Source organism: Leishmania mexicana, chromosome 32 (genome assembly GCF_000234665.1).
Source record: "Leishmania mexicana MHOM/GT/2001/U1103 complete genome, chromosome 32".
In the NCBI taxonomy this organism is placed as follows: Eukaryota; Euglenozoa; class Kinetoplastea; order Trypanosomatida; family Trypanosomatidae; genus Leishmania; species Leishmania mexicana.
Window position 1 is genome coordinate 507,895 of NC_018336.1, and position 15,912 is coordinate 523,806.

The 15,912-nt window shown below is 59.3% G+C and overlaps 3 protein-coding genes across 3 annotated transcripts; all 3 read left to right on the forward strand.

Moving 5' to 3' along the window:
* Positions 1-2,053: 2,053 nt before the first annotated feature.
* LMXM_32_1390 (conserved hypothetical protein) lies at positions 2,054-2,935 on the forward strand (the record flags this gene model as incomplete). The annotated part of the gene is made up of 1 exon (XM_003878344.1): positions 2,054-2,935. The coding sequence occupies one exon, from the start codon at positions 2,054-2,056 to the stop codon at positions 2,933-2,935; it is 882 nt and encodes a 293-aa protein (XP_003878393.1).
* Positions 2,936-5,071: 2,136 nt separating this feature from the next.
* LMXM_32_1400 (putative protein kinase) lies at positions 5,072-10,828 on the forward strand (the record flags this gene model as incomplete). The annotated part of the gene is made up of 1 exon (XM_003878345.1): positions 5,072-10,828. The coding sequence occupies one exon, from the start codon at positions 5,072-5,074 to the stop codon at positions 10,826-10,828; it is 5,757 nt and encodes a 1,918-aa protein (XP_003878394.1).
* Positions 10,829-11,632: 804 nt separating this feature from the next.
* LMXM_32_1410 (conserved hypothetical protein) lies at positions 11,633-13,402 on the forward strand (the record flags this gene model as incomplete). Its single annotated transcript, XM_003878346.1, has 1 exon — positions 11,633-13,402. One exon carries the CDS (start codon positions 11,633-11,635, stop codon positions 13,400-13,402), a length of 1,770 nt encoding a protein of 589 aa, XP_003878395.1.
* Between the last annotated feature and the right edge of the window lie 2,510 nt (positions 13,403-15,912).

Genomic DNA, 15,912 nt, shown 5'->3' on the forward strand with positions numbered 1-15,912 from the left:
CTTACCGTTCCTCTGTCTTTTTCTTTTTGTTGCTTTCTGCATTCGCCTAAGTGGTGTGTGGTGGCGCTGTTTCTTCAGGGCAGCATTTTCCTCTAGCACGGTCCCCCCCTCCCTCTCTCTCACACGCCTGCAATCTCCCTCCCGCTCCCGTACGGCATAGACGCACCCCACCCCCATGCAGAAGCCTCATTTTTTTTTCCTTCTTACCCTCCGTAGAAACAGATCAGAGGAAAGGCAATGGGAGAGCACAGGGGACGGGAAGGGTAGTGGTGGTGGGAAGTGTTCGTACGCGAGAATGGGGGAGGCCGTGAAACGCAGCCGCAACCGTGGCCTGCGTATTTTATTATTGCTTCTTTTTTGCTTGTTGTTTCCATCTGCCTCTCTCTCTTATCGGCGACAGTCGGCACATTCGTGAAGTTGTGTCTTCAATTGGAAAAACTGGGTTCATCTGACGCTGCACGCGTCAGAGTTTGATTAGTTGTTATACGTGCTCTGATGACGGGGGAGCGCCTCAGCGGGGTCTTGGGGTTCAAGACTCGCTGTGTTTTGGGAGAAGCCAGGCAACCCCTCTCTCCTCTGCCAATGCCGAGCCACTTCTGGTCGTGGCAAGGCCAAGCGCTTACGATATGGGGAGGTCAGAGCGATGTACTGCTACTGATGTCGGCGGTGTGGTTCTGGATAGCGTTGCGTCGGGGCGACCTGCAACAGCGAACACGCTTGTACCACCCCATGTGGGCAGCGTACCAGCGCGGCGCGAGCCTATCTCACCCGGCCCTCGCACTGCCCACTGGGGCGGAAAGCCGGGGCCACCCCGAGGGGGATGCGCCAGGTGGCGACCAGCATGATGGGCGGGGCGGTTGTGGGGCGACCCATGAGGCGGGGAATGGGCAGAGTATGAGGCCGAGGCCGTGCTTTTATAACTGAGCCTTCATTGCTGTAACGCGTGTCGACGGCTGCTCCGCATCAGGCGATGGGCCATGTGGGGCAGGCCGAGGTCTGGAGTGGCGTGTAAGTTATTTCTGTGTGGCAGGGCGAACACGATTTGAGGAAAAGTTGTTGTGCCTGTGCGCGATTGGCGGTTCCCTCTCCTCTTTATTCCGGCTCTCGCTGTACAAACGGAAGACCAAACGAAAAAAAAAGAGTCAGCAGGGCCAACTGTACGCGTGAAGGAGAGGTATGACAACCAACTTGGTGGCCCCAACTTCCACTGCAGTAGTGACGGCAGCCAACGTGGTTTTGCTCCAACGATGTGTGCTCGTGCTCTCTCTCTCTCGCCGCCCTTTCTGGGCTTGGATCGCAAGCCTAGAATGAAGTCTGCTCAATGATATGGGCTGCACACACACTGATGAGGTGGAGCTTGTGCGTATGCCAGTTTGTGTGTGTGTGTGTGTCTGCACCTCGAGGGCGAATGGGCTCGCGCATCCCCAAACCATTGTTTACCCAGGCACACAACCCTACTGCATCCACCTTGGCCTCTACCTCCTCCTCTCCCTGTAGTCTCTCTCTTTTCCTTCGCGGTGTCTCGCATATTTTGTTTTCGCTTCCCGTGTGTTGGTGTTTGAATCCTGCGTGTGTATGTATGCTTGTGCGCTTTCCTGTTCCCCGCTGTCGCTACGCGTGACCCCCACGCTTCCTGAATGGATCACGTTAGCTTCCGTGAATTCCCAGTCGTAGTCTGCACAATCTTCTGATTATCCTGGGTGGTCGTGTGTGTGTGTGTTTGGCGCTCCCTCCCTTCCTTCCCTCTCCTCCCAGGCTGCCGGTGACGATAGGGGGCGCGCGTCGTGAATCCTGGTGCACAAGTTTCAAGCTGCACCCTTTCTTATTCTGAAGCGCTTGACTCATCTTGGTTAGCGTACACCTTGCGGCATAGTTGCCGAAGCGGCTTCTGTGCATCGCAGGTACTTCCCTCTTCATACTTTTACAGCCCACACGACTGACACTGACAGGTCCTTCTCTGATTCTTTTTCGAATTTCGCAGAGCGCTGCAGTGTCTGTCCTCCCCTCCCCCTCTCCCCCCGCATCGTACGCAGCAGCAGTAGCAGTGGCCATCATGTGGACCGTGTCCCGACCCTGCTTAGGGGCGGCGGTGCGCACGTCTGTGCTCTGCCAGAAGAAACAGACAGCCGCGGGGTACATGGCGAGTGCCGGTAAGGTGGGCAACGAGGAAAAATGGGCGCAGGCCGCTATGGAGTACATTCACGAGAAGAGCCACGTGAATGATGCGCGGAAGCGACAGCAGGACGTCGACCAGGAGCGCAGCATCGCCAACGCCTATGACCGTTACTCCGCTGTATCGGAGGCAAAATTCGACGAGCGCCTTTCGCGCCTCATCGCGCGCATGTCCGAAGCGCTCGAGGAGATGCGAAAATTAGGCCTGGAGGAGGCGCTGGAGGAGGCGGTGCTGCTCAATTCGGAGCAGCCGCCAGGCCACTACCGCCGCCCGTCCCTCACCCCTCCCTTGGTGGGGTACGAGCCAGGTTTCGGTCTTGATGTGCCTCAGCTGCGCAGTCAGCAGGCCGAGTACCCGCCACTGCGCCGCCCAACGGATTGGCTGGAGTTTGGCGAGGGCGGTGCAGATGACTTCCCGTACGTTGACACACACAAAATCGAGGATTTGACGGCAAAGCACGAGGCACAGCTGGAGGAGCAGCACGGCGTGTTGCGGGAGGCTGCGCCACTCACGGGTGTGGAGGGAGAGGGATGGGAGGCTTACGTCGCGCTACACCGCAAGGCACTTGCCCGTCAGCATCTCATCATGGACCTACATAACGACCCTGAGCTGCGCGACAAGTACAATGCTGACGAGGCTTTCCGTGCTGCGGAGTGGGAACGGCGAGGCATGGGCGCCCTGAGCATTGAGGCGCCACTGGAGCGCGACCTGGAGCTGCACTACGCTCAGGTACCGGCCTACGAGGCGTTCCGCTCGCATTGATCAACCGCCACAAACACTGCCCAAGCACGCGGTGGTGCGAACGGATCGGTTTGCTGTTTGGTGTCTTTCTTGCCCTTTCTATCGCCATTGGCAAGGAGAAGCGGCTGCTCGTCAAGCACCTGGCGAAGCCGTGCCCTTTGCTTCTCTGGCTCCATGCCCCTGTGGCGCACGGGCGTGTTGCTCACCCTTGCGTTTTTGGTCTGAAGATGGACGTGTGTGGAAAGGGGGGAGAAACCTTGGCCTTCTCCCAACTTTGACCTTTACATATCCTTTGTGTATGTATGTGCATGTGTGGGTGGGTACTGCGGGTGTGGGTGTGCCGGCGTTTTCCACAAGGAAATGTTCACATGTCTGGTAGACAAGTCTCTTGAAGATGCGAAGCGTGCAGTTGCCGCGCTTTGTTTTTGCTTTCGCGCCACCTCTGCGTGCCACGGGGACTTACTCAGCGCAAAGAAAAAAGTTCACGTCGTGCGCACGTCTGCCTCGGCACATGCGTGGGTGTGAGGTGGCAAGTGGAAGAGGAGACAAGCTTGGCACGGCACGGTGGTCAACCTGCAGCGCAACGCGCCTCTCCCCGTGTGGCCTCGCCCGCTCTATCTGTGTTTCTCTCTCTCCATGTGTTCCCTCTCTGCTCTTCACTACACCCCCTTCTCCTCCTCATGACTGCGCATGCGGCCGCTCTCATTCGGTGCACTGTGTGGTGGTGGGGGGGCCAACTCCCTCTATTTCTTTTCTGGTTGCCTTCATGACCGTATCGGTGCGTCAAGTCTTCCACGCCTGCGTTGTGCCTCCGACTGTCGCAGAGCTGCTCACATACGGGAGCAACACCGAATAAACCACCTCCTCACACGCAAGCACACAAGAGAGCGATACATATAAATATAGGAGTAAGCGAGGCCCTACTGCAGAAACAGGACTCCCTCCCCGCACCGCTGGAAGACAGACGGAGAGAAGGCTAAGGTGGCAAGTGTGTGTGTGTGTGTGAAACAGGCACGAGGTAGTGAAAGCACGTTGGCCACCTTACCCCCTTCCCGCCCTCTTTTTCTCTGTCACTGTCCAGCTCTTGCATACGGGGAGCGCTCCCCCAAGGCCCGTGGCTCGGTGGCTGTTTCGAGGCACCGTTGACGCCCCTCACTCTTCCTCCTTTACTCCCTTTGACAACCCCCTCCAGCCTCAACGCACGCCATTGTCGTGTTTTGGTGTTGTTGTTGGTCCTTCTTCATGGCGGGCGTGACTGTGTGCGTACCCTTGCCTGTCTCTTAGCCTTCACACCCTATCAAACCGACTCCATCATACATGCCCAACGGGGGATAGAGCTGTAGAGAGTCATTATAGCAACGCACGCTTGTAAAACATAGAAGAAAATCAACGTGCTGCTGCCGTTTGCCGCTGCGTGGGTTGTGTAGGGAAGGCCTCTTGTGCTCTGTGCACATGGGACTCTTCGTACCTGTTTATTGCTTGTTACCCTGTGCGCGACTGAAAACCGCCGAGCCCTCTTTCCCGTCGTGTTCTGTGCACTTACAGTTCTTTGTTCCTCGACATGAATACACATATATCTGCACATGTATATAGTCGCTCTCTGTCCATTCTACGCCTCTCCCTCTCTCTCTCCCTCTCCCCCTCTCTCCTTTCCTCTGTCAGCCTCCAGCGTTCTTTCTTTTTGCCTTATCGGATGCTTTTCTCCTAGCAGAAGAAAAGCGGATCGGGGCGTCCTTTATGTGTGTTGTCTGCACTAATCTAAGTGTGTACTTTCATTTGTTTCGTAACGTTGTCGGTGTGTGTGTGTGTCGGTGTGTGTGCCGTTGTTGTCGAACCCTCCCAGCTCTACTCGGCTTCCCTTTAGAGTGCGCCCCGCCCCGCTCCACTCCCTGCCTCCCCCCTCCCCGTTTTGCAGTGCTGCCGTAGTTCTCGCGCAGCGACTCGTCTCTCTCTTTATTATCGAGTGCATCAATCCACCCTCCTCTTGTGTGTCCCTTTTCTCTTTTAGTCTTCTCCTCCCCCCCCCCCCCCGGCAAGGAAATGCACTCGCGTTCGAGTAACTTGTCGAGCGATGCCGCGGCAGCGAGTGAACCGCCTCCCTCACCACGACCTCGCACTCCCGGTCCCCCTCTCGTCGCATCCGCGTCTCACTCCTCCATGCCCTCGACGGCCGCGACACAAATCGTCAGCCGCGACGGCTCCTCCACCCCGCCACTCACCACCGACGTCGACATCCGAAGCCCTTTCCTGCTGTACGGCCCATCGGGTCGCCTGCTGAGTCGCTACGAGCCCTCCGACCTCTGGGGGTTGCTCATCTCTGAGCACACAACGCTGAACTGCACGTATGCCCAGACGACAGTGCGGGTGGGCCGGGCTGGCGGGTGCGATACCGTCTTGAGCGACCCACGGGTGAGCAGTACGCACTTCACCATCTCGCTGGAGCTGGAACCTTATGGAAACAGCGACCACAGAAACCACCGGCGTGGCAGCGGCGGTCATGAGATACCTTTGCTGGTGCGTCGCTCACCAGAAGGCAACCCCGTCCATACTCGAGGCATGCGCACAAGCGCGAACGACGCTAGCACCTCTGGCGCGGACGTCCCGGAAAACGCCGCCTCCGGTAGTTTGGCATCGTCGTCGTCCCTGTTCAGTCCCGCAACTGCCGAAAAGGGCTTGAGCAAGGATGGCCCGTCCAATGCAAGAGCCTTTTCAGGGACGACGCTGCCGGGTTGGCGAGTGTGTCGTGTATCGCTCACCGACTGCAGCGCGAACGGCACCTACGTCAATGACGTGCTCGTCGGCCGCGGGAAGTGCTGTGATCTGCACTACGGCGATGACATCAGTATTGTGCGGGTGCCGGAAAAGAAACGTCCGCGTCGCGGCTCCACCACACCGACAGACCTGTCCAGCGAAGAGGACGAAACACAACAAGAGTCGGAGAATGAAGTTGCGTGCTTTACCCAGGGCGAACGTGGTGCGAAGCTGCGGTGCGGGACCGCGGCAGCGTCATCGTCCTCCGCCCAGCACGTCGCTCCATCGTCGTCGCGGGACGCGCTCGCCGGCGGTGGCGCTGCACGCATGGGAACTGAGGCGAACGAAGAAGGCAGCTCGCCAAGCAGCGAAGACCTCCACGTAACGCAGATGTTCACGGCGCTCCTCTCCACGCTCTCGACGGAGCACACGTATGTGGAGCGCTTTTGCTTCCACCTTTACCATGCCGAGGAGGTGGGGCGAGGCGGCGTGCCCATCATCGAGCCCGAAAAGGTTCTCGCCTCTCAGAGGGCGGCGGCGGCAGGGGAAGGGAAAGCAGAAGAGGAAAGACAGGGGGAGTACAAGGGGGAGCAGGGCAAGTATGACGATGTGCTGCAGTTGCCGAAACCCGAGCTGAAGCACAACTTGTCGCAACACAAGTCGGTGCGCTTCCCTGATGATCCGGTTACGGCTTCCGACCCACCACCCCAAAATGCCGACGGCGACGCCGTGGACTCACCGCCAGTTCCGCTCTCTGCACTTCAGCATCGTGGCCGACGCGCCTCCCCGTCCACGTCTCCGATCCCTCCTTCTGCCCTGGTGCCGAGTTTCACCGCTGTCAGCGCTGCCTTCGCTCCGCAGAGCAGCGCGCTCTCGCGCGCCTCCAGCGCGAGCTCGTTGAGGACACTCTCTACGGTAGTTACCCCGCACTCCCTTCTCCGGCCACGTCCGTCCATCCGGGGGAGCTTCATCGCCCCGATCAACCTTCCCGACCCCGAGGAATCGACGGCGCCGTCGAACGGATCCATGCAGGGTTCCGTCATGGTATCCACCCCGGCAATTCGCTTTCACGAAAGCATCGGCATCAGCCCTGCGCTGCAGCGTAAGGCGGCTGCGCAGCGCGCGCTTGCCGCACGCCGCGGGAGCAGCGCCGCAAGCAACCAGGCTAACGCCGGCTTCGGCACCGTTGGGGCGATTATGAAGGACATGCCAGCGGATATTCCCATTCGCTATGCGGTGCTGCCACTGCGCCACCTGCAGTGGGGTGGCCGCATCGGCTTCGGCGCGAGCGGGGATGTATTCATGGGTATCGACGTCTCGACCGCCACGGTGGTCGCCATCAAAGTGCTGAAAGGCAGCTCGCTTTTTCAGTCCTCCCAGTCGGCCGACACGGTGATGGCTAAAGCGCACAGCAAAACCACCTCGGGAAAGTCAGCAGTACCGTTGGTGCAGGACGACGGTACTATCCTCAACTTGTCAAACATCAGCCTGGGGCACGGCACAGTCGCGGACCCCCGCGCAGCGTCGGAAGGCTCGATCGGTGCTCCTCACTCCTCGGCCTCCGGCATGATGGCGCCGTCGCACTGTGCCGCCTCACTGCAGGTTGACTACGCGAACGAGGAGTCGATACAAGCTAGCGAGGCGTCCGCAGCGACCTCGTCATTAGCCTCCGCGCACGGGAACACCTCCACAGCGCTGGCTAGCACGTCGTCTACCTCTCATTGCCACACGCAGGTTCAGCAGCAGCAGTCACCTCGGCTACAGCCGCAAAACGAGCACTCCGCCTCCCCACTTCTCCGCAAGCACTTGCGGGAGATTATCTTTCTGACGACGCTGCAGCACCACCGCATCGTGCGCTTCCTCGGCTTCCAGTTCAGCGGCGAGGGTCGTCTGTGTCTTCTTATGGAGTACGTGGCGGGTGGGACCTTGCAGACACTGGTCAAGAACTTCGGTGTGTTTGAGGAGAACGTGATTCGCCTATACACGCTGCAGATTCTAGAGGGCTTGGAGTACCTGAAGCGCAAGGGTGTTGTACATGGTGACTTGAAGAGCGCGAACATCCTCGTGTCGGAGCAGGGTAGCGTGAAGCTGACAGACTTTGGCACCAGTCGCTTCTTACGCGCGTGTGCAGCAGAGGAAAAGGGAGCCGGGGAAGCGGCTGGGGCAGACGATGAGCGGGCGGGGACTGACGTGCGTCGCGCTCGTCGCCGGGACGAGTCTGGCGAAGTCCACCACGCACCTGCAGATCAGGCGCGCGAGCGCTATCATCACGGCAACTCCCCTGGCGCCGATACCGCGGTGGAAGAAGATGGCAGAGGGGAGGGCATCAGCGTCGGCAACTCAGAAGGGTGCGGAGACTGGTGTCGCGGCACCAGCGACGAGGACAACTTCGAGGAGGACGAGGAGGGAGAGGACCCCAGCGAGGACGACGGCCCAGAGCGTCGCTTGCTCTGCGGCACGCCTCTCTACATGAGCCCCGAGCTCATCCGTACGCAAGAGCCGACCTTCGCCTCCGACATGTGGGCCCTAGGATGTGTGGTGTACGAGATGGCAACCGGTGGCGTTTTACCGTGGCGGCCGGTGCACAACCTGAGTGCGCCGGCGGTTATTTGGTACATTGGGCAGCGGGGCGAAGAGGGCGACGGACCCTCGATGGATGACGTCTACACGGAGCGAGACCACCTGAACCGCTCGAGAACCGAACCGTCGCTTCATGAGGCAGTGGAGGACTCGTATGACGAAGAGGGCGGAGGGCGCCGCAGCCACAGCCGCAGCGTGGGCCACTGGGATCGCACTCCATCTCCTTTGCTGTTGGACCTCCTGCAGTCTACGTTGAACGTGAGCCCAGCACTCCGCCCCACCCCAGCAGAGCTGCTTCAGCATCCCTTTATCCGCAATGAAGCCTCTAATGCGGCGCTCGAGCGCTGGCACGCCTTGGTGGCAGCGAACCGTCGCCCCGAACTGAAGCAGCGCGGCGAGGAAGGCAAGGAATTGGTGTCACATCGCAAGCTGAAGGCTGAGCCTGTCGCGGATACCAAGAGTACGCTGAGGTCGGTGTGTGGCAGCGCAGGCAGCGCTTCAAGAGACGCCTCACTGCACGCTCGCGCCTCGCTCTCCCCCACACGCACGTCACCCTCGCCACAAGCGATTCACGTGGAGGAGCTGGACGACAACACCCCGGCCAAGCCAGGCGGCGAGAATCCGCTGGACATGGCATCGAGGCAGCAGCATCCTTCGCTGCACCCCCCGCCTCCGCTAGAAGAGCCAATGACATCACCGTCGATGAACCTCTTGGGCGACCCCTGGGAAGATGCGGAGCCGTCTTCCGCGCTGCCGCTTCCGCCACCGGCCAGCCAGCCGAAGGCGCATTCAGTGCAGGCCCCCTCGGTGCTTGGTGCAGGCAACCCCGACTCGCAGCCGCTCATCTATGAGCCCCCGCGGCGGCCAGACATGCGTGGTCGTCGCATAGACGTGTCGCAGCCGGTAAAAGGTCAAGCCGCTGCAGCCCCGGAACGCTTGCCCAGCGCGTCGTACGGTGCGGCGTCCCTGCCGTGGTGGGCCCCGCAGTGCTTCTCGGCACCGACCAAGCTGCCCGTTTCTCGCTCTCGCGCCTCTGCCGCTGCTCTTGTGGGTATGCAACAGGCTGAACAGCAGGTGCCGTACACCATGCCAGTGACGCAGCAAAGCGCGAACAAGTCGTACCTGCGTCAGCATCAGCTATTCCTCAAGCAAAACGAGCTCGAGCGTCGTCGACTCTCTTTTTTAGTGCCGCAAGGCGGACGGCAAATGCGCGGTCGCCACCGCACCGAAGGGCCGTCGATACTACAGCAGCAGCTGCCCGTGTCCATGGCTTCTGCTCCGGCGGCGGCTGGGATAATGCCCATGTACCCGCCTAGCTATCAGTACGCGATGCAGCAGCCCGTGCTGGAATACACGCCCGGCTACAGCGACTACAATCCACAGGTGAACACGCAGACGGTGAAAATGCGCCTGCCGCCGGACTTCACAAGTCAGTCGCTCTCCGTCCCACAACAGCAGGGCAGACGACAGAGCGGCAGCAGCGGCAGCAACAGGGTGATGGCAGGTGTGCAGCTGCAGAGCGTCGCCTCCAGTCAGCAGTCACTCTCGCAGCAGCAGCTGCGAGGAAACAAGCCGAAGCACAGCAGCCGGAGAGAGCGCTCGCGGAACGCGCCGACTACCGCGGCGGCGCCCAACGTCTCGCCTTCGCTGCACCCCCATACCCGCAGCCCCGTCATATCAATGAATCCCAGCCATGTCAGGGGCCCTGCAGCGGCTGCCTCCACACACGCGAATAGTGGCCCTGTACTCTCACACACGCCACATCAATTTGCGCCGCAGCAGCAACTCTCCATGCAGCCACCGCGCCCCGTTATAGGGGGCTTGACGATGGAGATGGACAATCTTACGTCATCTTCCCCACTATTGTCGAGCTTTGTGGCGTCGATGGCACCCCTACCAGTGCAGGACCACAGATACGTACTCGGCTACCGCAGTGCACCCATCCCGGTGGATCAGCCGGCCTCAAAATCGCAACAAGCCCACTGCCAAGGACCCGTTTTCCCCCTTCCTTCGCATCCGCGCCACCGCCACACCGCACACGCACAGTCGGCCACGACAAGCAGCTTCGTCCCCGGCAGTGGAGACGGCGGCGGTGCCGTCCAGCAGGCTTCGCCAGCCAATGCCGCTGAGGAGGAGGGGGCTGGAAACAGCGCTGCCCAACGGAACGTTCGCCGTGGGAGGCAAGGTCGCCGGAGCGCTTTGTCCTCTTCCAGTCTACTTTTCCATCAGAACCGCCTCCGAAACCCACGGCGTGCTTCTCCGCTACTGAGGCAGCAGCTACAGCAGATGACCTTGGCACGTACTCACACGTGTGTGGTAGAGCACAGCGACAAACAGGAGCAGCAGCAAATACTACCTTTGAGCGAAGAAACCCCAGCTTCACAGCAGCAGGAAGAGCCATGCAGCACGAAGCGACTGTGCGCGGCAAAGTTGAGCGCGCGGGGCTCGTCTACCCCCACAGCGGGACAGAAGCGGCGCATTCGCACATCGCTCCGTGTGTCCACCAGAGAGGCGGGCCGGCGTCAGCAACAGCGGCGTTCGCAGAAGCAGCGAGATCAGTCTCCGGAGGCGAACGGAAAGTAGCAGTGAAAAGGCCGCGTCCCGCGAGACGGCTGGGGGGACGGACACACACATATATGTGCACCTGTCTCTCGAACCCTGTATCTGTGTGTGTGTATCTGCGTGTTAGCGGGGGGGGGGTTGTGTCCCGTTGATGCCTTTGCTGTCTTTCTTTTTCCGCGAAACTGGAGAAAAGGCGCCGACGCACATTCTCCTTCCACCGGCGTGCGTCTTAAGCGTCGCCTGCGTGTCTTCCTTTCTTGCTCGCTCGCTCTCTGACTCTCTCCTTCCGTCTCGTTGGTTTGGCCGGACTGGGCCCCACTGCGATGGTAGGCGAGGACGCAGAGAGAGAGGTGCGCTATCGCCTGATTTTCCGTTGCCAGCGATCTCTTGAAAAAATCGAAGTGTCGCATCTCAGCAAGTTCCTCTTTCGTTTTCTCATGAATGCCCTTGCAGGGCCGTGCTCGTCGGCCAAGGAAAGGGAGGCTGCAGCGGCTTTCCAGAGCACACATGGAAGTCATCTACTTCACACGCGCGACAAGCACAAGCGAACACGCATACGTCCACGTACACGGAAACGGCCATTCCTTCTGTGCCCATACCATCTCTCCGCTTTCTCGTTCCGTCAACACGGTTCCCAAAATGTAAACGACCTGCTCACGCACGTCCCACACGGCCACACACACACAAACACATACGCGCGCACGCCTCAGAACGGACACGCCAGCGCGCAGCGCTTCTACTCTGCCCAAGTGTCGCCGCTGACGGCGTCAACTAGTTGCGGCGTGCGTGTGTTTGTTTGTCTTCCACCGTAGCTCTGCACCTGCAATGCAGATCGACCTCTCCGCCGCTGCGCCCTCGCCCACGACTGCCCCCCAGTGGCTGCAGGACATTGAAAATCAGCTTCTCATCCGCAACGCAGTGGAACTGAAGCCGTCGCAGTCGATCTTCGATAGCTACACCACTCTCCATGCCTCTGTGCTACACCTGCAAAAAGTGGAGGATGAGCGGCAACGCCTGCGGATGGAGCAGAGTCGGCTCACGGAGCGGGTCCGCGAGCTCGAGCGGGCGGCTGCCAACTCGTCTCTGCAAACGTCGCGCGAGCGTGAGTTGGAGGCGAAGAAGGACGCCCTGCAAGACCAGCTGCAGGCGTGCATGCAGCGAGAAAGTGACCACTACAAGGCACTGTCAGAGGTGAAGGCGGTACAGGAAGAGAGGGATAAGCTGCAGCTCAGGTCAAACAAGCTGGACGCCGAGCTGGAGCAACGCACAGCAGAGCTGCAGCTGCTGCACAAGGAGTACACGGCCCTCCGCGACGAGTACGACCGCGTGCGGCTGACGGTCAGCGAGGCCGATCGCTACCTACGCGAACTTAAGACCGCAAAGGAGAAAGCGGCGCCACTGCAACACCGTATCACAACGCTGGAGGCTGAGGTGAACATGCTGCGACGTCGGTTGCAGGAAGCCCTTAAAGGGGAGACAGCCGCCGCCATTGACAAAGACAAGCGCGCGAGCGTGAACGAGGATGGGGGGGAGGCTGACGTGACCCCGAGCCCCACGCACACAGCCCATAGCCCACACGCAGACCCGTACACGACACACTCTCCGAACCGCCTTGGTGCAGAGCCCAGTCGTGCCTCCATGGTCATCCCAGAGGCGCACAATAACAGCACGCTGCACGGACTGTGCGTGCTGGATGACGGCAAGCACTTTCTGACTTCTGGCGCAGACAAGCACATCCGTCTCTGGAATCGTCAAAGTGCGCAGGCGGAGAAGTACTTCTCCTCGAACAGCATTGCCCTCGCCTTGGATACCTCGTCCCACTACCTGCTCGCTGGCTGTGCCGATCACGTCGTGCGCTTCTGGGATGTGAACAGCTTGCGGGTGCTGGATATGACGGGGCACACGGAAAAGGTCGTCGCGGCATGTCTCTCCTCCAGTGCCCAACACGCCTTCACCGCAAGCTCGGATAGCACCATCAAGCTCTGGGACGTTCGCCGGCGCGAGTCGCTGCGCACGCTGCTGTGCCAAAGCACGTGCAACGACGTTACTGTGGCCGGCGACACGGTCTTCTCGGCGCACTACAACGGCAAGATCACGGTGTGGGACCGACGGACAGCGACGCGCAGCGGCGAGGTGGTGGCCCATCAGCGCGTTGCGACGTGTGTGCGTGTGAGCGCAAATGGGCAGCTCTGTGTGTCCATGGGCAAAGACAACGTCGTATCGGTACGCGACGCTCGTGTGTTCACCAAGACGCTGTTCAGTGTCGCCCCGCCGCAGCTCACCGTGATGATGAACTGGGCTCGTCTGTCCATCGCCCCCAGCGGGCAGCTGTGTGCCGTGGGCAGCGGGCGGACCTCGGACCTCCTCCTGATCCGGCTTCACGGAGGAGGGCAGGGTGATGCGGAGGCGACCGACAGCGCATCATCTCCAGCGTCGGTGAAGGTGCTGAAGGCATCTGCGTCGAACGCGACTTTTAGCGGCGATCGGGGTAGCGGTAGCAGCAAGGGACCTATCTTTAGCACTGCGTGGGGTGCAAGCGAGGGTGGTCCATTGGTATCCATCAGCAATGATCACTGTGTGCAGGTGTGGGAGTGAAATGCGTGCTGTAGGATACACAACGGGGCGACAAGGAAACATGCGTGGGGCTACGGTGCTGTACGCTCCCTGCCCTTTCCGCTTTCACCGAGTCGCCTCGCTTTTCCGCTCGGATCCCCACCAAAAGTGCTGTGCACGGGAGTGTCTGACTGTTCCCCGTATCGTTGCTCTGCTGATATTGCGTGTCTTCGCTTTCTTGCGTTCAGTTCGCTGCCGCACTTCTTTTTTTTTCGTTCGTTCATTGCTCTTGTGGCATGAGCTCGCGTTTTGCTCTTGCTCTTGCCCGTGCACGCGCGATGCATGCGTGTCTATGTATTTTGGAGGAAGTCGTCGTTCTTCCACCACCACCCTCTTCTCTTCTCATGCCTTTCTGACGTGACTGTGCTGTGTCGCTCCCTCCCTCTCTCCCTTTCTCTCTCTCGCTATCTTTCTCTCGTGTCTTGGATTCGCCGCATCTCCTTGAATGGACGCCATCGACTGACACCGAGGCGTGACAGCGACGAAACACAACCGCATAAATGGACCATACAAGACGAAGGAACAAAAAAAAAACGGCGGGACGCACCCACTGTTTTTACATGGGCGTCATGGCTGGTGGACTGCTCCAGGACGGAAGGAATGAAATGAAAAGAGAAAAGGCGGGAAGCCTCAGTGGTGCTTTGCCGCTGCTGTGGTGCACAGAACGGAGGCCTCAGGCGTGAGGGCGCCATCTTTCGCAGCTCCTATCTATCTTCCTCTCCCAGCGCCGCCCCTGCAGCCAGCATCCCATCCGCTCCCTCAGAAGGACTCGCTTGTTCGCTTGCTGACCTTCACTGTTTCCCTCGCCTCTCCCTTCCTCCCTTTCTCCTTTCTTGGCTCGCTTGTCACCCTCATCCCGCATGCGCAACCGTACCCGCGTCAACATGTATTGATCAATCACGCACCTCTCCCTGCACACTGCACACACACAACTCAAAGCAAGCGTTCCTGTTGCTCCTCTTACCATCCCCCTTCACCTTAGTCGACTAGCCGGTGCCCCTTTCTTTTTTCTGTTTCCTCTTCCTTTGGTGTCTTGATTTCTTTTTTGTTTCTTGCGCATCTGTGTGTGTGTGTGTGTGTGTGTGTGTGCGTGTGCTCGTCCGCGTCGGTCTCGTGTTTTGTCGCGCGTGTGGCTGCACTCGCCTGTAGGGCGCGTGTATTGATTCTCTCTCCCTCTCTGTGTGCTTGTGTGCTGTGTTGAACGTGCCCGCCTCCCTTTCGTACGTTCTCTGTAACTTGTCTCGCTCCGTCCCTCGCCCAACACACAAACACACAACACAACACACGCATACATACGCATACTCTCTTCCCCTCCCTTTCTCTCTCTCCTCGGTCTTTTCGTTTTCGTTTTGGTTTCGCTCCTCCCTCGCCGCTTCCCTTCGCTTTCTTGTGTATGTGTGTGTGTGTGTGTCCATTGTTGCTCGTGTCTCCTTGATCTCTGCAAAGTCTCTCCGTGCTTTGCCCGCTGTTTTCTTGACGAATTTCTCTTGCTTCTTTATGTATCTCTGTGCGTCCTTGTAGCCTCTGCTGGTTCGCTGGGTCTGCGGTGTCTCTGCCCCTCCCCGCCCACTCCTCCTCCCCGTCTGCCCCCGTGCCTTTTTTTGTTGTTGTTGGGGGTGTTGTGTCATCTCTTTTCGTTGTTGCTGTTTTACGTCGCCTCTTCTTCGTTTCGGGGGGACGGTATTTTTCTGTTTAGTTGGTCTTGCACTTTATATAGTGGTCGTGGTGTCGTTTGAGGGGTGGTGGTGGGGTGGCGGGACTCTCCGTTTCTCGCGTGCTGCTTCTCTCTGTATCGTCGCATAAAAGAACGTCTGTCTGCACGCGGCACCGAATTCAGAGCAAGACACGCCAAAACGCTACTCTACATCCAACACACATCGAGTTTTTACGTGTTGATTTTTTTGTGTTCGTGTCGTTCTCGCTCGTGCGTCTGTCTTCTTGCGAGCGAGTTCCCGCGTGTCGTGTCGACTTTCATTTTTTGTTGTTGTTTTCTTTCAGTGGTACACTCGCCTCACTCTTTTGTTGTTGTTTTTTCGACGCACGCGCACTGACGTGCATGCCTGCGCATACGTGCATCTCGTGACGCTGTGCATTTCTTGTTTCGTGTAACAGCTATATACATGGCCAAGGGATCTTCATCTTGCCAATATTCCTTCACCGCCTTGCTGGGTATTCCTCCCACACACACGCGCGAGCTCTAGCATACACACACACAGATAAAGGAACGAATAGCCGTAAACTGCCTCTCCTGCTCCCTCTGTTCTACACTTGCGCCTCCCACTTAGTCCGAGGATTGTGTCGTCGCCCGCATCTCTACTACTGCGGCTGGTCGCCTCTTGCAACGCCGCCACAGTATTGCGCTTCTCCAAGGGCTGTCTCACGGGATTTGCGTACGAGAAAAAGCGGGAAGACGTTATAGACGGCACGGCACGCGAAACACTGTCGTGCATTGCGGGGGGGGCGAGAGCGAAGCAAGAAAAAGTGAGGGGCGC